Below are 25,386 nucleotides of genomic sequence, written 5' to 3'. Positions count from 1 at the left end.
TTAGGGCCAAAAAAAAAAAAAAGATGGATCTAGAGCTCCATTTGAAGTAAGAGGTGAACCTATGCCTCATTAACTGGAAGATCAATTGGTCCTTTTTTCCGGACAATATAAAGGATATACGGATGGAAAATAATTCTGATGAAAATATTGTTCATGTTATTGTAACGCTATCAGCCTGGTTTTTACAACATGAGATTTTAGGGTTTAGAAGTTATTTCATCAAATGTAGTCAGAATGACCCCTTTTATTGTTCACAGGAGTACAGGTAGTCCTCCACTTATGACCACAATTGAGCCCCAAATTTCTGTTGTGAAGTGAGATATTTCTTAAGTGAGTTTTGCGCCATTTTATGACTTTTCTTGCCACATCTGTTAAGTGAATCCCTGCAGTTGTTAAGTTAGTAACACGGTTGTTAAGTGAATCTGGCTTCCCCATTGACTTTGCTTGTCAGAAAGTCACAACAGGGGATCTTATGACCTTGGGACACAGCAATGGCCATAAATAGGAACTAGTGGCCAAGCATCTGAATTTTGATCACCTGGCCACGGGGATGCTGCAAAGGTCATAACTATGAAAAATGGTCATAAGTCACATTTTTCAGTGCTGTTGTAAGGTTTGAATGGTCACTAAATGAATTGTTGTAAGTTGATGACTACTTGTATATAGTTTAATAGAGCACAGGGTGAATATTAACAAATAGTGGGTCCCAACTGTCTAACCCTTGCTTTTTAATGCAAATCCCAAATATATGCAAGATGGAGTAAGACAAGCCTATATTTTTCTATGCTCAGTTAATATCTGAACACTTTTTAGTAGGACAATACAAAAAACACATGGTGTTCTTTCTCTCTCAATTGCTCGAGACATTTTGAAGGAGTTGGTTGTCTTCATCTTCTCTGTGGAACCACTAATAAAGCTTTCTAGAAAAAGAAGAAAGCAAGGAAAGATCCGGTAATGATTCATAAGTGACCTATCCAACTAAAACCTGGAACGCTAATGACCCTACCTGTCATCCCTTAACAATCTACTAACAAGCTTAAAAGCACCAGTAAGAATAGCATTAAGACACAAAACAGCTCATACAAAGAAAAGGAACACAGGATTTAAGGAGAAGCTTTCATTTTTTAGAAGGTAAGCACTATATGCTTCATCCCATCCCATTCCATAATACCTATAGCATGAAAGTATCCATTATCATGGTCAAGAAACCTCTATTTTTCTAACACAATTGGAGGAGACTCTCTTATTCCCACTATATTCTAGTTTCCTACTATATGTCAAGAATGTTGTTTGTTGTCCATTTAGGTTGTCTTAGATGGGAAAGCTGTTCTGCTAAAGGAATAACATAACAAACATGAGCTATTTCTGAGAGGTCATTGTCTTTGTCAGTTTAACTAGAAATCCTTTGCATTGCTTAATTCTGTATAAAGGCAGATTTGTGAAGAAGGAGCCAGAGAGATGTTCTATCTGTTTCATATACTGGAAGTGATATGAGGAAGACATTTCTCATGATATACAGATAACCAGCTTGTTCAGGTTAGGTGCCTCTTTTCCAAATTGATTGATCATATTAAATGGAAACACTTGGAAAAAAAAACCCAGTTTTTGTTCACAAGTTTTTAACATAATTCAAATAATTCTCTGTGTTTAGAAGACAATCTGATCAAACCTGCTTCAGTGTCTTCTGCAGTCACAGATTTTTTTAAAAAAATAGTAAAAGAAGACCAAAAGGGAGATGAGAGTATACTGTGTTATGATTCCTATCTTATCTGATCACCTTCATTCTTTGTGGAGGATAAACTTTATTATTATTCTTCCTGTATTAGAAATTGCCAATACCTTTAAATAATGCAAACATGAATCAACTTCTGACCAACTACTTTAGTTTATCTATTTTGGATTCATCTGCATAGCCTTGAAAAACTTGAATATACAAAACTGGGATTGTAAACTCAATGTAAGAACAATTTCAACTCATCTCTGGGGTAAAGAAAAGCTTGAGCTGTGTGTTTTCTTATGAGCATCCAGTCCTAAACTGGTAGGGAAGTTTAAAATGTGGTCCAATTCTTTTTCATGCCTTTGTTTGTCTTGCTTCAGAAGATCTAATGAAGAAAACGTGGTGGATTTGTATTTGTGGAATGATCATTGCAGCTTTACTCCCTGCTAGTTGGCAAATGATCCTGAAGGATTCAACAGATGAGTCTAAGTATGAAGAAACTTTTAATATATTCAATTTGAGTTGGGGGGGAGTGTGTGGGAAGAGGGAAGAATTCCAGAAGTCTCTGGGTTTGCCAATTTTCTACCACAATCTTCCCCAAACTAAATTTGGGAAAAAGAAAATCTGAGGAAACCACACAGGCAGAGAAGGGGGTGGAAGGAAGATTGCTGAGATGTTCTGCAGTAGATAGGATGAAACAAGAAGTGAAGGAAAATGTGAAAATGAAAGAGATTATCAAGAACACTGTTAATCTGTAAGTATTCTGTAATTATGTTCAGAATAGAAGGGAAAGGTTGGACGGGTAGCAAGTACAAACAAAATTCTCACAACAAGTTCCTCTTAACAAAGATATCAGTTGGCTTTTCCAGTGACTTTATGTTGGAGAACCAATCCAGGATGTAGAATTAGCCTCAAACCCACCTAGATATGTGCCATGAGGCTTCAAGGAAGGCGAGGATTTTGCAATCCATACATGCATGGTGAATCAGTTTTTGTAAACTAGTAGAAAAAGATTTACAAGTTTTGCTTTGTGATCAATAAAACATGAGGTAAATAAATGTTAACAATATTTTAACAATTGAATAAGAGGAGGTCCGGTGTAGAAGGATGAGGTGTTGCAGAGGTGTTGAAGTATGACAATTGGACAAGTATAAATAAAAGTATACTTTTAGGGACATGTTAATAATCCTCCTTAGTAACTAACAGTAGAGTTTAGCTTCATTCTCTTTTTTATAACTAATTCTATTATTGTCTTGTTCCTTATCACTCATTTTATTTAAATACAGTATATATTGTATGGTATTGTTTTCATCAGTATATTGTAACCTGATTGAATTGATGTGATATAATTGTTTGATTAGTCTTATTGTTTCAGTTGAGTTATTAAATGTAGAAAGTTTTTAAAAGGAAGGTAGAAGAGCTAATAGAAGATAGCTAATAACTATCCATTTTTGAAAACCAATTTATTAAATATCTATTAATAATTGACTGGTCCATTCCACCTTTGTTGACCGTAACTCTGAGCATTCAGAATCAACACATCCAAAATAATGCTATCTCGGATAGCTTTGGTCTTGTCACAGACTAATGACTCTTTTGGAGAAGGGTTGGATCATAGGATAACTTGGTGGAAGAAAACATTAAAAAAAAACCCTAAGTAAAAATGCTAAATTAAAGTGTTTGTTTAATTTACCAGATTTACAAGGCCACTCAGTTGATAATAACTCCAGGTGATGTATGTTAATAACAACACTTAATGCAAGGAAAAAGCATACACTAATCCATCAATACCACTTAGGGGACATATGCTCTACCTAACTCAGACCAGACCCTGGTGAAAAACGCCCATTTAAAGTTTAGGGGTATCCAAAGTTCTGGGGAATACTGTTCCAGGGTGAAGACACAGAACTCCAGAAGGCACACTTCTTGGGTTCCATGTATCCCCAAAACAGATGCATTACATGAGGCATACTCATCACTATTTGCATCCCCACATTCTGGACCAAGTGCAGTTTTTGAGTGGTTTTCAAGGGCAGCCCCATGTAAGGCATACTGCAAGACTCCACTGGGTAACATTGATGAGGCATTCCTGGTTCAGGAAGAGGTGCAATTAGCGTACCAAATGAATCCGAGTTGCGACTCTTTTGGCCATTGCTGCCATATCCACCTTGAGGAGGAGCTGCCAGTCTAGAAAAATCCCCCAACTGCATACCATTTATGTCCAAGAAAATGCAATTCCAAAATTCAGAACTAAAACTGGAAAATTCATGTCAATGAAATAACCAGGAATTCGGAGACATGATATCTAGATATTAGAATTGGCCAACATGCAGAATTCAGCCTTTTTTTTTTCATTTTCAAAAGGTATTATTTTGCTGTTGGTGGTCAGTGAGGTGGTCACTGGAAATTCACCATGGCATTTCAAGGGATTTATATCAAAAATTGGCACACATGAAAAAGAGGCAGGGCTTTGATCATGCTAACACAACCACCATCGTTATCTTTTGACACAAATCCACCCTGCGAACGTCCTTGGTGGGCCCAATCAAGAATACGGCAGATGCTATGATATCCATAGACAATCTCAAACTATATCAGTGTCATTGCTAGGTCATCAGTTATATCATATTACTTCATGGTTTTATTCTAGGTACAAAAAAAATATGGTCAGAGGCTTTGAAGCTAGAACAGGAGTGGTCAACCTTGGCAACTTTAAGATCTGTGGATTGCCAACTTCCAGAATTTTCCAGCCACGCAAGCTGGATTTTTCTTGAATAACTAGCTTCTTGAACTTTGGCTAGTTATTATTAAGCATATGGCATATCAAACATGGAAATAGCAATATATATTTACATTTTACCTAGATTAGTAAAACATAATAAAATGTAAATGTTACAAAGATCTATGTTTAAATACCAATGTCTCTAGGCCATCTAACCATTGAAACACATCCTGGATTATACATTGCTTGGCTAGTATTAGTATAGTATAGCTTGTATTATGGTAGCATATATAGCTAATATTAAAAAATGTGTCATTGGTATATCACTGCAAGCGATGAAAATACTCTTCTTTGGGGGAGAATACTGTGTTGTTTCTTTGTGTCATATAAAACATGTGGGTATATGCATAATTGTGTATTTATTTACTTATTTATTTTGTCATGTTTATGTAGTGTATTTTGGAAGTGGTGACCTTTGAGAGCTGAATGCAATGAAATTTCATTTTATGTATGCCAATTAGTGTACATTCAAAGTGACAATAAAGTTATTCTATCCATCGAACTAACTTATCCTTTGCTTTCACTCAGATGGCAGCAGTCTTACAACATGAAAAGTGCCCACAGCTTTACTTCTGACATCAAACGCCATTCTGAAGGGACCTTTACCAGCGATTTTACTGAACATTTGGACAACATGAAAGCCAGAGATTTCGTGCACTGGCTTATCAACGCCAAACGTTACAGGTAGAAAATAGTGAACTATCAGAGAAGAACAGGCAGAGCCTGAGGATGGAGTCAAGAGAGTAATTAGCCTAGAGTCCTTATGTTCTAAGCAGTCTAAGTCTAACCTCTCTTGAATTCTGTTAACTTTTATCAATCCTGTTTTCCAGAAAATACGATCTACCCCAGAAGTAAGTCCTAGCTTGATTTTTACATGTGTACCCAATATAAGCCCTATCCCCAAAATAAGCCCTAATTAAGATTCTACCCACTCCAGAGTGCACAGGTAAAAATTAAGCTAAGGTGGAGATGGGGGGGTGGAGTTTCCCTACTACTTACCTTTGGACAGTTGTAGCCAGGCCTCACACACCCCAACACCTGCCTTCATGGCCCATTTCTTCTGCAGCCGGCAAGACTGGCAAGGCTTTCCTGAAGGCCTCTGTAGTTAATAACAAAGCTCTGGGTCGATCCAGAGCTCTGTTATTGGCTGTGTAGGCCTTCTTGAAAGCCTTGCTAGCTGCAGAAGTAGTTTCTGAAGGCCTCTGACAGAAAAAAGGAGGCTGGGGGCAACACAGACAAGTGAGGTTAATCAGTGGATGACGTCCCCCCAAAATAAGACCTGTTGCCTTTTTGGGTGGCTGAAAAGTATAAGACAGGGTTTTATTTTTGAGGAAATATGGGCAGCAGCAAATTAGTGCTGACTATTAGTTGACTAGATTCTTGAATATATGCACAAGCAATAAATCAGTTTAACTGGACCTTAACACAATAAATCAGTTTAACTGGACCTTTTTGCCTGAGTTGAATCTTTTTTTAATCTAAGAAAAATATCTATTTTCCATAATTGTATAGTTATTTAACCTATTGTTCCAATCCATAGGGTATAACATAATCTTCAGCTATCAAGTGATCAATTAAAACAGTAAATGAAGAAGCAAATGTTAAAAATTATGTAAAATTAAATGATCCCCATTCAAAAATTACATTAAAAAGATAAAAGTAACTATATTTAATGACTCTATGAAGGAGCTATTTATGACAATCAGCTGCAGCTTACACAAAATTGTCAGCCTTCAAGAGACAACCATCTTCTCAGTTTTTAATAAGAATTCTGTTTCATCAATGATTATAATACCATACTTTTTTTGTCAGAAGCGACTCAAAATATATTCAGCAGAGTTAAGTTGGGCAATTTAAAAAGATGGTGAGGGATGTCCTTTAAATTGCTGTGCATTTCAGAATAATGAATGTGTCTAAGAAGGAAGATTATAGAGTCCAAAGCAAAATAATTCCTGAAAATTATCTTTTACATTTAAGCAGATAATGATTGAATACTGGAGATAGTGATCAATTCTAATGATTGGTCAATGGATGGTTTATGTTAAAATTATACGTGATATCATTATTATTATTATTTATCTTTGATTTATTAAATATGAAACTCAGTCAACCAAATATTTAAAAATGTATCACAAATATCATTGACTGGCACTGATGGTTGATATGGGTTGCTGCCAGCATTCTAGGTATTAACCAAGTATCTTCTTAAAATGTAAGATTTTCCGAGTAGCACAGTTTTTTGCAGTTCTGCTGGTGTTATTGCAGGGAGCTGCAATTTCTTGATGTATTTTGTAAAATTCTTGGACATGATATCGTGCCCCAATGACAATGAGTATCACTGTTACACATTTCATCCATAATCATATAGTTTCGATGGCCAGATCATGATATTTCGTGATTTTTTCCAGTTCTTTTTCTTCAACTCTGGCATCTCCCGGTACAGCGATATCAATAAATTGTACACTTCTGTTTTCGACAACTGTGATATCTGACATGTTGTGTTCCAAACAAATAATAATAATAATAACAACAATAATAGTAACAATAATATAGAATTAGCTCACCTGGCCATATTTCTTTTCTGGTCTGCTTTGCAAGGTTGAAAACCATAGACATGCATAGCTTATTCTGCAAATGGCAGAATAGATTAAAAATAAACTACAGTATATCTAAAAGATAAAAGACTGTTTCTCTTTTAATGGTCTCTTGTCCAGATAAACTTTCCCATTAAGGAAGCCAGCCTCAAAAATGAATACTAACCTCCTGACAGCTCTTCAGAATATAATATCCTAAATATCCTTTTGAGGACTATGTGTATCACCATGAATCAGCCTTTCTATTCTGGCTATTCAGAGTAGATGTAGCACTTTCAACAGGCAGTTGTCTGGAATTCCACCTGGAATTAAGTTCAACTGAATGCAATGTAACTTTACCTCAGAGTAGACCAGCTTAAGATCACAACATTTTTGTGGCTTTCATAGCCTTTGCCTTATTCTTTTTACAGCTCTACAAAGCGGTTGATTAAAGAAAAACCCATCTTCTTAGGCTATCCACCTGGCTCTTTCTGGCTGAAGTAAGTCTACAGTATGTAAAATATGATGTTGCATCTTTACGGTTCGTGTTTCTCTGTGTTTCTCAACCTCAGAATTCTGGGAGTTTTGGGGGTTCGAGTCCACACATCTTAAATTTGCTGAGGTTGAGAAACATTGTTCTATCTGAAGGCCTCTCTCTTTCTGGGAAGAGATGGAAGTGCAAGTTTGGAACAATGGACTAAGACGGGGAAGTCCTCAGCTGAATTCTTTGCTTAGCTTTGAAGCTCACTGAATGCTAGCAGCCAAAGCTAGTTACACACTTCCGTCCTAGGGTGGTTGTGAGAATGAAATGGAAGCAGCTGTGGCCACCTTCACTTCCTTTTGGGGGAAACAATCAGAATAATATATGTATAAATTATTCTGGATCAGTGATATGCCTTTAGCACCAGCACATTCCATATGGATAGTTCTTGACTTATGACTGGTTGCTTAGCAACTGCTCATAGTCACTATGGTTCCCCCCCTCCCCCTCAAAAAAGCTACTTATGACACTGTTTTGAAGTTAAGGCCATTGTAGCACCCTTGTGTCATTTGCCCTTATAGCCAATTGCAGGGACACTGTAGCTGCCTCCCCGCAGGCCTTGGGCCTACTTCCTCCCCACTTCACTAGGTCCCTGAAGGCTTGTGTTAGGCCTCCCAGAGCCTCCCCTACCCCTACGCTGTCCCTTGCTTTACTTAAAGACTGCATTGGGGAAAGCAAGGGTGGGGTTATTCAGCGAGGCAATCACATGGTCACCTCACTTAATGACCGCCATGACTTACGATCATATTTGGTAGGCTCCATTATGGTTGTGAGTTGGGGATTATCTGTACTATGCATGATTTGTCTTCTATTACATCTTCTCTTACCTGGGAATGACTGCAGCTAAAAAGCTAAATGTTTCAACCTTGAATGACAGAAGGAAGAACCGCTATGAACAACCAGACAAATAAAATGTGAACCCAGGCCAAAAATGCTTTAGACAGCACCTACCCACCCCATTCCAATTCTCATGAAGATACTATAAATGTGGCAAGAGTGGTTGCAAGATTCTGCTCTTATAGCTGTTCTAATAAAGGGGGCGGGATTAGATCTGCAGTGTCTTTTTCTTAGTTTCTTACCTTAATCTAATGTAGGTAGTCCTCAGTTTTGTTCCTTCATTCAGTGACCAAATCTGTGGTGGGACTGAATGATAATGCTACTTACGGCAGGTCCTCAAAGTTCTGGGTGCTTGGTGTCTGGGAATTGCATGGCCTCAAATTCTAACATTCCCTGCCAGCTTCCCACAAAGTAAAGTCAATGGAGAAGCTGGGCAGAAGTCGTGGTCACATAACTAAATAAATGTTCCACGCAGTCCTTGCTTAAAGATGGCTATCAGGTCTGCAAAAACTGGCATCACTAAGCAGTGCAGTCACATGACATCATGCTTTACGTTTGCTTAGCAACAGAAATTCCAGTCCCAATTGTTCTTAATCAAGAACTGCGTGGAGGGCTGATACAATTGTCCCAATCTTTTCATGCAGAGAAACTACCCAAATCTCCTAAATCACCAATTCTATAATTATGGGGACAGACAATGATCCAAATGCTTTTGGCCTAGCCAAATGAATAATAATTTCTCATAATTTTCTAAAATGTACCCAGTGATTTCTATGGAATGTCTCAGCTCCCCCAATCACAAATCTCAGCTTATTTCTTCACTCTGTCCCTTTTACAGGTATAATTGAAAGGATAATACAGGAATTGGACATTCCAACCTGCAGTATTTAAGTGCATCCAGCAATGAGACCTTTTGCTGATACCTTGATGCTCCTTTTCTGGTTTTTCTGATTCTCTTTTTCCAGTGAATTACAGCTACTTCTTTTCCTTGTTGCTAAATGTATCTATAGTAAATGTCATATTAAACATGTTTTATTTCAGTCTGCTTTTTTTTTATTTTCCACGTATTTTTGGAGAGCACTGGATGTTAAACAGAGAAGAGATTTAAGGGATCAACCTCATTACTGGAAACTGTCTTTTCTTTTGAAAATCCCAGATTTGTGTGTGTGTGTGTGTATACATGTATGTATGTATGTGTGTGTGTGTGTATGGCATATACACACACACACACACACACACAACTATAATGACATGGGGAAATACCCAAAGCTGAATACCATACATATAAATACCCCCCCACACACACATACTAGACTCTTCAAATATGTGTGTGTGTGTGTGTGTGTGTGTGTGTGTGTTTGTGTGTGTTTTCTTAAGTTTTCATGGGTATTTATATGTATGGTATTCAGCTTTGTTCAGGTATTTCCCCACATCATTATAGTTGTGCTTTTAAAGTTGTAGCAACATTTCGGCAGAATCTCATCTGCCATCATCAGGCTTCTGTATTGTGTTCGTCTGTGAGTCAGACTTTTACAGCAGTTTCAGTTTTAAATTTGGGGCTAGCCTCCTGCTTTCTTAGAATGGTTTTTTCTTCATCCTGATTGGTTGGGAGTCTTGGTCTGTGTTTATTTGTCTTGGAGTTTGCTGTGTTCTGCTTGATTGGTGTTTCTAATATCTTCTGTCTGTTTTGTAGCGCTTTTTTGTCTTGATTAGCTGGCAACATTGTATTTCCTGTATTGGGGGCTTTTAGTGTGGCTTGGCTTCAGGTGAATGACTGGCTATCATTTGTTAGGAAGCTAGGTTTCATCTGGGTGGCTGGCTGGGGTGTGTTTGGGCTGGAGATATCGGGGGGGGGGGGGTGTCTGTTTGTGGCCAGGTGTTTGGCTTGTGGTGTGGAGATTTTTTTGTTTGTGAGTGCAGGCTTCCAGATAATTGACAGTCTGGTGGAGTCATCTCTTCTATTCATGGTTTCAGGTCTTTTTTCAATCTCTATGGCTTCTCTGATAATTCCGTAGCTGGGGTTTTCTATAGTGGCTAGGGTTTTGGTGCCATTGAAGTCAAAGCTATGACCTGTGGCTTTCATGTGTTGGACTAGTGAGGAAGGGAGTTCCAGTTTTTTACTGCATTTTTATGTTCATCCAGGTGGGTACTTATTCTTCTATTGGTCTGTCCAATGTATGTGGTGGGGCATGATGTGCAGGGGACTTCATATATGCCTTGGTGTTCCAGGTCAATTTTATCTTTAGGGTTTCTTAGGATGGCTCCTATTTTTCTGTCCAACATATGAAAGCCACAGGTTATAGCATCGACTTCAATGGCACCAAAACCCTAGCTACTATAGAAAACCCCAGCTACAGAATCATCAGAGAAGCCATGGAAATTGATAAAAGACCTAATAGTATGAATAGAAGAGATGACTCCACCAGACTATCAATCATCTGGAAGCCTGCACTCAGAAACAAAAAAAATATCTATACCACAGTCCAAACAAACACCTGGACACAAACAGACCCTCCCACCAATACCTCCAATCAAAACACGCCCCAGCCAGCTACCCAAATAAAACCTAGCTTCCTAATATACAATTGTTGGCCATTCACAAGAAACCAAGCTGCACTAAAAAAACCTAATACACAAAACACAATGTTGCCAGCTAATCAAGAACACAGCAACTCGAAGAGCGATAAATACAGACCTAGACTCCCAGCCAATCAGGATGAAGAAAAAACCATTCAAATAAAGCATGAAGCCAGCACTAAATTCAAACAGAAATGGCTGCTAAAGCCTGACACACACAATTAGGAAAAAACCCAATACACAAGCCTGAGGATGGTAGGTGAGATTCTGCTGAAACATCGCTATAACTTTAAAAGCACAACTATTAAGACGTGGGAAAATATCCAAAGAAACCTAAATACCATACATATAAATACCTGCCAAATATATACCTACCTAATATATTGTGTATATATGTGTGTGGTGTGTGTGTGTGTATGTGTGTGTGTATGTATGTATGTATATATATATATATATATATATATATATATATATATATATATATATATATATATATATATATATATATGTGTAGATCTTTGGTTGTTCGGTTTTCTCCCGCGTAAGATTCAAGTATCTAAGCAACGTTTCGATGAAGTCTCATTCATCATCTTCAGGCTTCTGTCTCCAGCTCTGTGCTTCTCAGAGTAATGGAGATTGCAGCTGCTTCCTCCTTTTAACTGCCAGTGGGGTGGAACTTGATTGGGTGGGGGCTTGGCTGTGTTCTGATTGGGTGGGGGGTGTTCTCATTGGTAGGGGGTTTGGCTGTGTTCTGATTGGTTGGGGGTTAGCCGTGTTCTGATTGGTTGGAGGCGTGTTCTGTTCAGGAGGGGGCTTGGTTGTGCTCAGGTTAGTTTTAGTTGCTGGGGATTTGAGCTGGAGAGTTGTGATCTTGCTGTTTGGCTTCTAGTTCGTGGTCCTGCTGCATCTTCATAGTGGGTGTCGGTTTGCTTCATGTATGGCTCAGAGGGGTTTGAAGTGGGTAGTGATGCAGCTGCAGTGCAGCTTCTGGTCCATGGTCGTTTCTCATTTTCTGAATGGGTGGGAGTCTGTTTTCTACATGGAAGTGTGGTGGTGGCATCTTGTGTGGCTCTCATGGGTGTGGGTCCAGTGTCCTTCTTCATGTTAGGTACTCGTCTGTTCATGAGGGCGGGTTTCCAAATGGCTGGAAGGCGGGAGGTGTCATCTCGTTTGTTCATGCTGTGTGGGCGTTTTTCTATCTCTATGGCTTCTCTGATTATTCTGCTGTTGAAGTGTTCGGTTTTGGCGATAGTTCTGGTATTTTTAAAATCAATTTCATGTCCTGTGGCTTTGAGGTGTTGGACCAGAAGCTGCACTGCAGCTGCATCACTACCCACTTCAAACCCCTCTGAGCCATACATGAAGCAAACCGACACCCACTATGAAGATGCAGCAGGACCACGAACTAGAAGCCAAACAGCAAGATCACAACTCTCCAGCTCAAATCCCCAGCAACTAAAACTAACCTGAGAGCACAACCAAGCCCCTCCTGAACAGAACACGCTCCAACCAATCAGAACACGGCTAACCCCCAACCAATCAGAACACAGCCAAACCCCTACCAATGAGAACACCCCCCACCCAATCAGAACACAGCCAAGCCCCCACCCAATCAAGTTCCACCCCACTGGCAGTTAAAGGAGGAAGCAGCTGCAATCTCCATTACTCTGAGAAGCACAGAGCTGGAGACAGAAGCCTGAAGATGATGAATGAGACTTCATCGAAACGTTGCTTAGATACTTCGAATCTTACGCGGAGAAAACCCGAACAACCAAAGATCTACATATAAATACCCGCGAGAACCTCAGAAAACAAATATATATATATATATATATAGCATTCAGCTTTGTTCGGGTATTTTCCCACGTCATTGTAGTTGTGCTTTTAAAGTTGTAGCAACGTTTCAGCAGAATCTCATCTGCCATCATCAGGCTTCTGATGATGCACAACTACAATGACGTGGGAAAATACCTGAACAAAGCTGAATGTCATACATGTAAGTACCCACGAAAACTTAAGAAAACACACACACACACACACACATATATATATATATATATTATTCAGCTTTGTTCGGAAAGAAACTGAATACACACACACAAAAATATATCGACTCTTCAAATACACACACACACACAGCTTCCCAGCTCTCTGTTTACAAAGGATTTTGTCACGTGCCCCAAGAAGAAAGTTTTTACTGTCACCAAAGAACATAGAGCTCTTTCACAGATGGTGAATGCAGGATCATTGTAATCTTGCAAAAAGATGTAAAGAACAGAAGGCAATATGAATCCCAATGGATCAAGTCAATGGTCCACCAGAGTGTCAGCATTGTCACTCATTTTGAAGTATTTTCTCTCAGTTTTATATCTACCTAACAGTAACGTCCAAATCATATTTTGTGGGCTTCCTTATTAAAATTTCATGAGAGGTAGTTGAAGGTCATATTGAAGAAACTGCATTCCTGCAGTCAATTAAGTTGCTCAGTATTGAAAAAAATTAGTTTTCAATTAGAAAATATATTCTGTGTTCCCTTTAACCTAAAGTTTTATCCCCATGAGATGCCACCTAGTACCTCTCTGTTTGTTTTAAGCTGACTTTCCTGAGAACTAACATGCGGGACCAATTTCTCATTCTGCAATGTTTGAACTTTAAGATGATGTGATCACTGCCTCGGTCCCAAAGTTATCGCTACCTCTTCTGATAGCTGTTACTTATTGGTGAAAATAAAATCTGGAATAATAGTGTCTTCTTCAATCAGCCAGAAAATGGAACTGTCAGCAAAATCTCTTAGGAATGTTTAAGACCTTGCAACCTTGATTGATTTACTTACTATGTCTTTCCTTCCTGAAACTTCTGTAGTCTGTCTGGGAGGGCATTATCTCATCCTTTTTGCCCGGTTTGCCCATCTATAGCACGCCATTGACATGCATTGTTTCCTCTTTCCCATTTTCTTACCCAAATACTTAAGAGTGGACTTTCACACTTGTTTCTGGATCCCAATATATATGTGCATTTTTTTCACCACCATCACCTCCTCCTCCAGCCTACAATGAATATTAAATAGGGAATGTTGATATACGTGAGCCATCCATAAACACTTATTGGCCTAGATTAGCTTTTCTTTCAGAATGAAACACTGAATAGGCAGGAAGCCCACTTCATTGGAGACTTGTAAACAATTTTAAAAAATGACATGTACCAATCAGAGAACACAGAACAATTAAAGTAGAGAATGATATTTTCCATATCAGCTCATTATTTGGTCATTGAAGGCTTCCTTTATTCATGGCATATATGCAGATTGAAAAAAATTAAGTATCTTAAAAGTATGTTTGTAAAAGTAAAATAATTTTTAAAAATCAAAAAATGTTTGGGAAAGCAGTATAAAATTTTTAAACTTATTCCAATGGAAACCACTGTCTCTGAAAATAACATGACAAAGGGCACGCTTAGAATAATACTTTAATATTGAAGTTTAACATTTAGATCAATAATGGGTAAAATTCTCAATCATCAGAGTGTTATTATTGACAGAGTTTGTACAGACATGAAGTATGAGGCAGAATCAGTGATTTTTTAACCGTAAAACAACAAAACTATACTTATTTAGATAACTCATTTTTGAGCAAAATTTTAGCAAATGTATTTCAGTTACTACAGAACCAATAAGAGTCCTTCTCCCCATTATTACATTTATTTACAATATGGGGTGGTTTTTTTAAAATTACATTTCTTACAACAAAATAAATGTTTTCTTTTATATCTAAAAAGAAAATAGTTTCTCTATTTCTACATGTAGTTGTTATAGGAGGAAGAAAAAACACTAGAAAAATGTGCCAGCACCTTTTCTTGGATTCCTCTCCTTCTTCAGTTTAAGATTATGAAATTCTTCATAATTTTCAAAAATGGTCAACATGCTTGAAGAGTGTGTTATCTTTCCCTAATGCCTCCCCATCTGTTGGAACTGCAATTCCATCATCCTAGGATTTCCAGTTTGTGGGAGATTAATCTAAAATGGATCAAGAGCAGACCTCATGAATGTCCTAGAAAAAACTGGAACAAAGTCTACAGTCCCTTAGCCCCTAATGAATGATATGGATCTCCTACCTTCAGCTAGCCTTTAATTGTATTTGTCTGGTCTACTCTGCAAAAGATTGGAATTTTTTTTAAAAAGTTATGCTGTGGTTGTGGAAACTTGTTAGGCATTCAGAGGCAACAAAGATAAATTTGCCAGCCTGCAATATCTCCTCTTCCCTCTCCTGTCCTGCTCTATTTCAGTTCCCAGAACTTTAAATTCCTTCCTCCTCCTACACCAAATGAATGCCAACACTCTGAATTTGAAAAACTATCCATCTGGATGCTATTTCTTAAATATTTATTCCCCCGTTTTTCCAAAAATACTTTATTCATCAATAAATGGGCATATGGTTTAGAATAGATTATGTACGCAAAAGACACAATAGGCTTATTTCTCAATGTTTTTCCAGTCTTAAAGTTTATGCTTTAATTCAGAATGATCCCAAGTATCTGGAATAAGGCATAGCTCCACGGATCCATCTGTGCTACCTTTCAATACTATTCCAGAAGAGAGTTTGGTATGAGTCTATTTCTTCCATTCAATCATGTCCAAAACCACCTGGAATTTTCTTGGTGAGGTTTTTCAGAAATGGTTTGCCGTTGCTTCCTTCCTAGGGCTGAGAGAAAGACTGACAACCAACTGGCTTGTACCTTAGATGGGACTAGATTTCAGTTTCTTGGTTTCTATGCTGATACCTTACTATTAACTATACCAAACTGGCTCTGTGATATGAATCTAGCCATGTGTTGAGGTTGTTGGTGTTTTACTTGACCAACTAATATATCAGTGCTCTGTAAATAACCAAAAATTGCCACAATCCACACATTAATGTATTTTCTGCCTTAGCTGTACCCTTGCAAAACTCCGTCATGATACTGTTCATAACCCATTCAATTCTGCCTTCTCGTCTTAGCCCCTAATACAAGCAGTCCTCATTTACCAACTGCAGTTGGGATTGGAAACTCTATGGCTATCAGATATAAAGTAAATGTTGTGTGATCATGGCCAACTTAGTGGTGATTAAGAGATACACTGTGGATCATTAAGCATGACATCATATCATGCAACTTCCTAATGGCTTCCCTATTGGCTTGCTTGTTTGAAGGCTGTGCTAAAGGTTGTAACTGACAAGAACATGACCATGGGATACTGCAATCATCATAAATGTGTTGGTTGCCAAGTGCCCGAATGGCTACTGCAAGTCTCCTTTTTCAGTGTTTTTATAACTTTGAATGATTGCTGAATGAGTGGTGGATACGTGAGGATTACTTGCATTGCTCTGCTATTTCCTATTCAGGTTCTACCAATTTATCTGAAGAACTCTTCAGAACATTTGGACACAAAGCTGAGCATTGACTTTTTATAAGCATGTAATAAAATGCATTGCCACAACTAAGACAAACTCCTTTATGAAAATTAAGATGCAAATGATTTGGATTCTCTACCAGACCTGATTCTAGGAGAGGTAAGATAGAGTTGTCTTCTCAAATCAATAAATCCTTTGAGAGATTTCCTTGGGAAATCAGTTGGGAACTCATTAATTACTACTGGGTTCTTTCTCAATGGGGACATCAATTTATCCAACTACTAAAACTGTTTTATCAGGTTGAATATACTGTATCTGATAATGAAGTGGGTTTCATCCATAAATCGGTGATCATTTTTATTTTATATTAAGGCAGGATAAAATAATAATGTATATGTATTTGTAGTTGACAGTTGTGGAATGCCCCCTTTATATTTAGTACTGCTTCTTTCCCACTGCGCTTTGAGAAAATTTATTCTAATGCAAACCAGTCTTCAGTAGCAATGTCTCTCATTGCCACACAAATTAAACTCATGAAGAGTTTTGAAATTGTATGGTGATGAGACACTGCTAGAAAACTCAAATTTCTGTGACTTCCTTTTTTCAGCAATGAAATCTATCAAAGAAACATAATGTCTTACTGAAAGACACTTGAATGATTGTTTGAAAACTACTGCCTCTTTATAATATACAGGTAGTCCTTGGCTTATTGACAGTTCAGCCCAAAATTTCTGTTGCTAAGCAAGACAGATGCTCAGTGCCTTTTGTCCCATTTTATTATCTTTCTTGCTACACTTGTTAAATGAATTATTGCAGTTGTTAACCATTTAACATGGTTGTTAAATGAATTTGACCCTGGGACACTGCAACTATCATAAATGTGAACCAGTTGCCAAGCATCCAAACTTTGATGATGTGACCATAGGAATGTTGCAACGGTTATCAATGTGAAAAATGATAATAAGTCACTTTTTTCAGTGCCATTGTAACTTCAAATGGTTATAAATTAAACGAATGGTTATAAATAGAAAACGACCTGCAACTAATTTATGGGAAATCTAAAGATGGTGTGTTGCATCATACATCATACAAGTGTAAGACAGCATTATTCATCCCCTGAAGTTTTAAATCTGTTTAATTCTCTCTTAATTTTGTTCAAATTGCCATATTAATTCCCTATAATTATTAGGTAGGCAGGACAGTTGGTATTATTTTAAATATTATCTTTATTTTTAATATGTGACATGATTTTAATTTGTTTTAAAACCTTCAAAATTTGTGTTGTGGGGCAGATTTTTTTGAGGAAGGTTTGTCATTTCCATGCAGTGGTCATTATATGACTAACCACACTTGCCTACGGACCATTTTGTGAATTTCATCCATAACATGCTTTCTGAAGATTAAATATGCCTACTGGCTTCAAAAGATAAGAAATAATGTTGTCTCATGTCAATCAGCAAGAACCAATTACTTGATTCTTCTCTATATTTAGTAGTGACACTATAAGAATTTGAATTCCATAGTGGAGCAGCCTAAGAAAGAGATGAGCTTACCAGATGACTTGGCCCACAGTTCTAAAGTATAGAGCATAAAGAACACAGAGCCAGCTTGGTTTCCAAAAATAGCAGCCCACATGGAAGCTTGGGGTATAAATGTATGCAATTTATCTTTCACTTCCTTGCTAGCCTCACCGCATCACAAAAGACACAGCAAATAGTCACTTGGCTGCATCAAGCATGCAGGCCAAAGTGGATCATCTAAGAGTTCTCTGCAGGAAATGGTGCCTTCCAAGTTCCTAACAAAGGCATCAATTTATGCTATTAGAGAAAATAAGGAGAAACAATTGTTCATTGTCAATCACATTGCTTATCAATGTAGTGTTTTTCAGTTTAGTTTTTAAGTACTAGAGCTAAAATGCACAAAGAAAATAATTTAAATATAAATTAATTTTTGCTGCATACTTAACTGTCCAAAGCTCCAAGTGGAGCTTTGGCTTAATCTGTTCAGAAATGCTATACTGAATCTAACTGACTTACTCCCAGGCAAATATGTGTAGCAATCTTCCTTAACACTATGACATGCCAGGATACGGGATAACAATTTTGGGAAATGAACTTTAACACATCAGGTTATTTTTCTAAAGCAGGGAATATCCATGTAACACACTATGCATTGCTTTCAATTGAATGATATTACAGCGTGTACAATTTGTTGTATAGTAAAAAAATAGATATGTATTTGTACTTTTTAAAAAGCCTGCAAAATATTTATCTTATTCTCCAAAAACATGAATCTTCATTCCAATATGATGACCACACTCTAAAACAAAGTGAACTAGTAAACAACATGGGCTCAGTAGGGTTACTTTAAAGCAATTTTCTTTAGGATTGTATGCAAAGTGTGCTTTCATATTTATTGTTTTGGTCCTTCTTTTTGTAAGCTGTTTTGAATGCTAGAAATGCAAGATTAAATATTCTATGACCATCAACAACAAGAAAAGGAAAAGCAATGGTTTAGAATGAACTACAGGGCAGGAACGAACAATTTCTTTTTCTGTCCAGTGTCATATATCCAGGAGAGGCTAAACTATGGAGCCCACATGATGCTAATGGATGAGATAGAAAGAAGCTCTCTGTGGGATTTTGTAATCTGTAAAGTCATCCATTTTCTCTGCAACCCTGAACTCCTGTTTTCTTGATATCTTCTCTCTCCTTCTGTCTCTCCCCTTCTTCTCTGTCAACCAAGCAGGGTTGTGTGGAAAGGGAGGAATCACTTTTGCCAAATAATTTTATTATCTTTTGACATTATAACTTTAACTTTTTTGAAAGGAGACTGAGGACCACTTGACATTATCTTTATTATTCGAGAGAATAAGAACAGAATCTTGAAAACTGTCCAAGCTTCTTTGTACTACATCTTATAATGAGCAAAATTAGTCTGTATGTGTGTTATTTTGATTTTCTTTCTCGTGTTTCCTTATTTCTCACATCTGAGTAATATTTTCTGAATTAGCACCCTTTACAGTTCATTCACCCCTTCCTAGTCCCAAGGCCAGACATTTATTTTATCACATGGATGGAGAGAGATAATAAATGTTTGCATTGCTACACTACATTACTTCTTCATTTGTACACACCTTGAGCTCCAATATCTATCTTATTTTGGGGGCACACATTATCTTGGCAGCTAGTAACCATCAAAATAGTGCAAACAGTGACACTGACAATTTTTCTGTTAAACACATTTCCCTCCCCTTAAATAATTTGCACTGCTGAGGTCAATGGCTTGGCTGAACTCACCTAGATATGAAATCACATTAACAAAGCAACATACACATTTCCTTAAAAAAAAACACCTCCTCACAGGATTGGCTGTCAAATAAACAAAGAAGCGAAAAAGAATTTAAGCAGCATGATTATGAAACAAAAACAGGGAGGGCAACATAGAGACATTTCTCCCACTTATTTATAATAGTGGGTTACCTTTTATCAATTGCTTGCATGGTAACTCAGGAATATTTTATTATTGGATTTTGCAAACAACACCCACATCTCTAAGTAGCACCAATAAACCGAAACCAAACAGAAACTCAAAATAATGTGGCATAATGTTGCTGTACATTCAAAGTGGAAATTGTTGAACAAACACCGGAAGGCAAAAAAAAAAAGTACTAGCAATCTCTCTACTACTAAGATGTTGTAATACAGAAAATATGCACCTGTGTGTGTGCACATATAAGAGAGTGTGCACATATGTGAGAATCTGATATTAATATCAGATTTCTATTACCTTGCTGGTCAAAAGATAATTAGAATGCCCAACGAAGCACACAAAAGGATAATCAAAACACTTCTCAATGGCTTTAATATGAACCCAGTTACTTATATGAAGGAAGTACCAGGGCAATTAGTGAGTCTGTGCCTTTTCCATTGCAAAAAGTATTTTCTCTCCTTTGCCTGCACACCTTGGCTCTTCCCTGAGTCATCTTCATGTGCTGCAAGCTCCTTGTCCTAAGCCAAGTCCCAAATGGCCAAGCTGTAAATCAAAAATTCCCATTAGAGATACTAGACCTGGATACCCTGAAGACATTTCCCGTATCTTTTATTTTTCCCCACCCCAACTTTTAAGCAAATGAAACAGGTTTAGAGTGCGTGCATCGTGGTTGTCCAATTATATCCTTGGCATATAGAAATGGTCTAGAGTGGCGTAGTGGCCTAGAGGTGGAACTCTCACCTCGCAGTCAGGAGGCTGTGAGTTCAATCCTAGGTAGTGGAAGATGTTTCTCTCTCTGGGCACAATGAGTAATTGTCTGCTGTGAACTCTGCATAGGTGTCAGGAAGGGCATCCAGTTAGTAAAAGCTCACATCTGCTTCTGGACCAGACATTTCTATCATGAGTCAAATGACTGCTCTTCCTTTATAAACTATATATAATACAACTGTTGACTTGCCATGCTACACAGATGGTATGGTGATTTTGTGGGCATATATTGACTGTATTCAGCTCACAGTAACAGATTTAAGAAAACTACAATATTTGGGGAGACATGGATAACAATTTTCAGCATGCCATTTTGAAAACTATCCCTTTTATATAATCTTCCTTGAAGATGGTGTGGCTCTTGGTGCTCTCTGAAAATCACCTCTTGGTGATTTTCTTGCAGGTGTTTCATTACCAAACTAGGTGACATTATCATTTCTTGAAGACTGCATTTAGAGATTTGAGACTGCCCTATAGAAAATTGCCATACCTATTCCTTTTAACTTCAGAGTTTTTCTGTATTCATGGTGAGGGTCTTCCACACAGCTGTTTTCGGCATTTCTTCTGAGATATTAATATCTGCAGGATCGGGCCTACAATAACATTTTCATTAAGAGATTTCTTATTTTATAAAATTATTTTTATCATTTAGAGTTGATTCCCCTGCCTTAAACGAGATAGCAAATCATTCACGGACTATTTCCAAATACAACACATATAATTCAGTTTCTTTCAAAACACTGTATTTTATGATTAGAAAATTGTTCTTTTCCCTGATTACATGAACAAAGCCATGACTATTGTAATTATAAAGCCAGAAGTCTGGAATGCCAGAAATTTAAATATTAAAAGTGACCGTCAATGAACAAATACAGTTCATACATATGGGTGAGTGGAGGCAAGGAATAACACATCCATTTTTCTAATATTATCATTCTTTTCTTAGTTGTATACCAACCTCATTAAATAGAGGTAGTCCTTGACTTATGATCATAATTAAGCCCAAAATTTATGTTGCTAAGCGAGACAGATGTTAAGTGAGTTTTGCCCCATTTTACGATCTTTCTTGCCACAGTTGTTAAAAGAATCATTGCAGTTCTTAAATTAGTAACACGGTTGTTATGTGAATCTGGCTTCCCCACTGATTTTGCTTGTCAGAAGGTCACAAAAGGTGACCACAGGACACGGCAATCGTCATAAATGTGAACCAGTTGCCAACATCTGAATTTTGATCACATGACCATGGGGATGCTGAAATTGTTGTAAGAGCAAAAAATGGTCATAAGTACTTTTTTTTACTGCTATTGTAATTTCGAATGATCATTAAATGAATGGTTGGAAGTCAAGGACTACCTGTATCCAGGTAGAAAGTTCAGTTAGTTCAATATCAGCCTTATTTTTTTCAATGGTACTCCAAACTCCAAAGATTCTCTTTTTAGAATGAGATGGGTGTCATACACGTTAAATCAATCAATCAATAAGGAATAGGAAAGCATGAGTGATGGTGCAGTGAACTTAATTATAGTTTAAGTAACATCTTTTAAAATGGCCTTGAATTGAAAAACTTTTTTTTCTTTCAACAATTAGAGAACTTGAGTCCTTCTATGGGCAAAATATTTTGTCCCAGAACATGCCGGAAATTCTACCGTAACACAATACAACAGGATACTAAACATGAATGAAGGGACTTGTTTTTTTTTTCTTCAATAATGTGTGTCAGGGAAAAGAGTAGGAAAAATTCAGTCCTTTGTTAGATCTGTTTCTAGAAACAAGTTTTCAGTACAGCTTCAAGAACTAGTCAGGAAAGGGCACCCGCAGAACAAACAAGCAATTTTGATTTATTTATTTTTTAAGTATAATAGCAGCTGCATAAGAGCCATGGTGGTGCAGTAGTTAGAATGCAGTACTGCAGGCTACTTTTCCTGATCACCAGCTGCCAGCAATTTGGCAATTCGAGTCTCACTGGCTCAAGGTTGACAAAAGGGGTGACTTGGGAGTAAGGCTTGGAGATGATTGGCCCCTCCCATAAGACATAAAGGAGGATCAAGGGGACATGAGACTTTGCAGGAAGCAACTTTGATCATTCTGGTCTATTTAACATCTGAAGCTCTTTGTTGACTTTGTGCTCTATTTGGCCTTGTACAACTAATTGGCAATTTAGTCGTTGGCAGCATTTCAAGGGAGATAAAGGTGGGTGCTTATCAGCCTTATCCCGAAAAGACTGTGGCAGACTTCTGATGGACTATTCATGAACTGTTTGGGACTCATTACAGGCTGTGAATGCATGTAATTCACAGCCGTTGAAAGAATAAAAAAGGAGGGTTTGGGAACAGCATGGGATTGTTAGTTTCAGGAAGTCTTGGTCAGACCAGCTATTGCTATTGCATTGTTCGGGTGTGGGGGGGTGTCAGAGTAAGAACAATCTACAGAAATAGTTCCTATAACAGGACAATGCTTTAAAACAGTTGCAAGCTTTTGAGTTTAAAATCTTCCTCCATGTAGATAATTAAAAACCTAACAAAAAAATAGGATAGAGTTGTGGCTGATGCTAGTATTCAAGGCATTCTTAAATGGAAGGAGAAGCCACCCCCAACCACGATGAATGCTATGTTAACGGATGCAGGTTGGTGCTACACCAGGGCTGTCAAACTCCCGGCCTGCAGGCCGGATGGGTCATGTGCTGGCCATGCCCATGCCTGGTTTAGCGTAGGGGGGAAAAGTCACATGATGATGCTGTGACAACATGAGTTGACACCCGTGCTACGCAGTTGAACAACAATAAGGGCAAATTTTTAAATATTTTTTGGTGGGGGGACAACTTCCAAACTTGGTCCTTTTTAAATTTTGGAAATAGAAATTCTAGCAGCTACACTCCATATCATTTCCCATGAGGTAGGACACAGCTGGACAGGGCCCTGTGTATATTTACAAAACTGGAAATTATTTAAGATGCTATTCTTTTAAAAATGTCAGCGATGGAGCCATGAGTGTCTGCATATGAACACAGTTGTAAAAATAGTTGATACCACTCAAAAGATGTGCCAAAGAGTATTCCGGTATCTTCCCAAATAGGTTACTAGAAGAATTAAAATAGTAATAGCAGCAGCAACAACAACAGCACAAACAACAACAATGTAATAATTGCATTTAGCTTCTTTTTTTTTACCTAATGTCAATTTTTGGTACATTTTTTGAGTTTCCTGGAACTGTCAAATAATTTGAAGTCATTGGAGGCATTTCAGCTACAGCTGAGGTACCATCTTCTATCATATTCTGAGATTCCTTTTTAACACAAGAAAAATTCTGGTTAAGACTGACAAAATAATCTGCACATAGACCAACCAAAGTTTTCTATGACCAAATTGATAATGGTTACCTTTGGATATCATTTGTATCATTTTATTTAGCTTCATTTATCAACTTTCATGACATTTGCTGACAATAAAGAAACAAGTTTAAAACCAAAGTAGCCTGATCTGCATTATGCCCTGAATTCCATCATTACTGTATTAAAATGTTCCAATTTACTTAGTACCTACACAGTCCATGCCTGGAGGCAGTGAAGTTCTTTCTAACATGGTGTAAGACATGAATCTCTTTCCAGGAAATTACCACCAGAGTCAGCAAGTTATGCCCAATGTGACCTAAGGACTCACAATATTCACAGCAGTTGCCACCGAAAAGAGAGTGGGAGATGGCAAAAGATCACATCCAGAGAGGCTAGGACCTCAGTAAAAAAAAGTCTGGGACTTCAATACAGAACAGATAAGAAAAAAAGATATGGAAACCCCAGGAAAAACGACTGAAATAACTATGTAAAAACAAACAGGGCTGTCAAACTTGGTTTCATTAAGGGCTGTATCAGGGTTATGTTTGACCTGGCCAGGGGGGGGTGTGGCCAAGGGGTGTGGCCAGAGTGACATCACTCATGTCGAAGGCCAGCGAAAACGGGCTCCTGATCTGTTTTCGGTTGCGACATCCTCCTGCAGCCCCCTGCCAGTAAAAACAAAGCTCGGGTGGGCTGTGCATGCCCCCCCAGAGCCCCGTTTTCAGCCACGACCAGCTTCCTACAGCCTTCTGCCAGTAAAAGCGGAGCTCTGTTTTCACTGCTAGAGGGCTGCAGGAGGCTGTCACTGCCCAAAACAGGGCCTGGGAGGGCCACACATGCCCCCCCGAACTCAGTTTTCGCTGGCAGAGGCTTCACAGGCTGGTCCTTTGCTGTTTCCAGAGTGGCCCCATGAGCCAGATCTAAGCATCCCGCAGGACAGATCCAGTTTGACACCCTTGCAGTAGAAAGTACGCTCCTTTGTTAGCTGAAGCGGACAACCTTTTCCGCTAAAAACTGTTTTTCCTGGTGAAATTTCTGGAGAGAAAAAAAAACTGTCATGTTTTTAAAGAAAGAGCTAATGCTCCCTCTAGTGGTCACTCATGAGAGCATAGAAGCAAGACACGAAAGCATCCTTGTGCTGTTTCACCGTAGTGGTGATTATGTTAGCAAGGTGCCTGGAAAAGATCTGACTTACTCTCCCAAAAGCACTGGACATCTGCCTGCAGAAGCCAGCGGTCACATCAGATCAGCAGCACACAGGAAAAAGGGACATGGAGTACAGTGTCCAGAGGCCCAAAAGCAAATGATGTGAATGTTGGATGGGTTTCTGCCCGATTACATCATCACTCAGTGCAGTTCCTGGTAAAGAGCCACATACAGCCAC

General features: G+C 38.1%; 2 protein-coding genes across 5 annotated transcripts in view; one reads left to right on the top strand and one right to left on the bottom strand.

Annotated features, from left to right (window-relative positions):
- Positions 1-2,073: 2,073 nt before the first annotated feature.
- On the top strand, positions 2,074-9,490 carry LOC113447337 (uncharacterized). Its single transcript, XM_026717468.2, has 4 exons — positions 2,074-2,206; positions 5,028-5,183; positions 7,504-7,572; positions 9,289-9,490. Exons 1-4 carry the CDS (start codon positions 2,106-2,108, stop codon positions 9,296-9,298), a joined length of 336 nt encoding a protein of 111 aa, XP_026573253.2. The 5' UTR covers positions 2,074-2,105; the 3' UTR covers positions 9,299-9,490.
- Positions 9,491-19,254: 9,764 nt separating this feature from the next.
- Positions 19,255-25,386, bottom strand: part of LOC113447305 (electroneutral sodium bicarbonate exchanger 1-like) — a 105,284-nt gene continuing 99,152 nt past the window's right edge. Inside the window, exons 23-25 of one of the 4 annotated variants that reach the window (XM_087925249.1) lie at positions 23,841-23,956; positions 21,165-21,267; positions 19,255-20,449 (exon numbers count right to left, since the gene is read on the bottom strand). In XM_087925249.1, coding sequence (XP_087781375.1) covers positions 21,180-21,267; positions 23,841-23,956 — 204 coding nt within the window. In that variant the 3' untranslated portion in view covers positions 19,255-20,449; positions 21,165-21,179. Of the gene's footprint in view, positions 20,450-21,164; positions 21,268-23,840; positions 23,957-24,862; positions 25,362-25,386 lie in introns of those variants that run through there. The other 3 variants (XR_015741907.1, XR_015741906.1, XM_087925251.1) reach the window with 3 other exon arrangements.

This window comes from Pseudonaja textilis, chromosome 2, assembly GCF_049901715.1.
Source record: "Pseudonaja textilis isolate UNSWEBS1 chromosome 2, rPseTex1.2, whole genome shotgun sequence".
Lineage (NCBI taxonomy): Eukaryota > Metazoa > Chordata > Lepidosauria > Squamata > Elapidae > Pseudonaja > Pseudonaja textilis.
The sequence above is the reverse complement of the archived record's forward strand: the minus strand, read 5'-3'. Positions and strand labels throughout refer to the sequence as shown.

Excerpts from the sequence above, each read along its gene's own strand:
- LOC113447337 (XM_026717468.2), top strand. The coding sequence starts at position 2,106 with ATGAAGAAAACGTGGTGGATTTGTATTTGTGGAATGATCATTGCAGCT. Across the intron at positions 2,207-5,027 it reads GATTCAACAGATGAGTCTAA|ATGGCAGCAGTCTTACAACA; the intron begins GTATGAAGAAAC and ends GCTTTCACTCAG. Across the intron at positions 5,184-7,503 it reads ATCAACGCCAAACGTTACAG|CTCTACAAAGCGGTTGATTA; the intron begins GTAGAAAATAGT and ends TTCTTTTTACAG.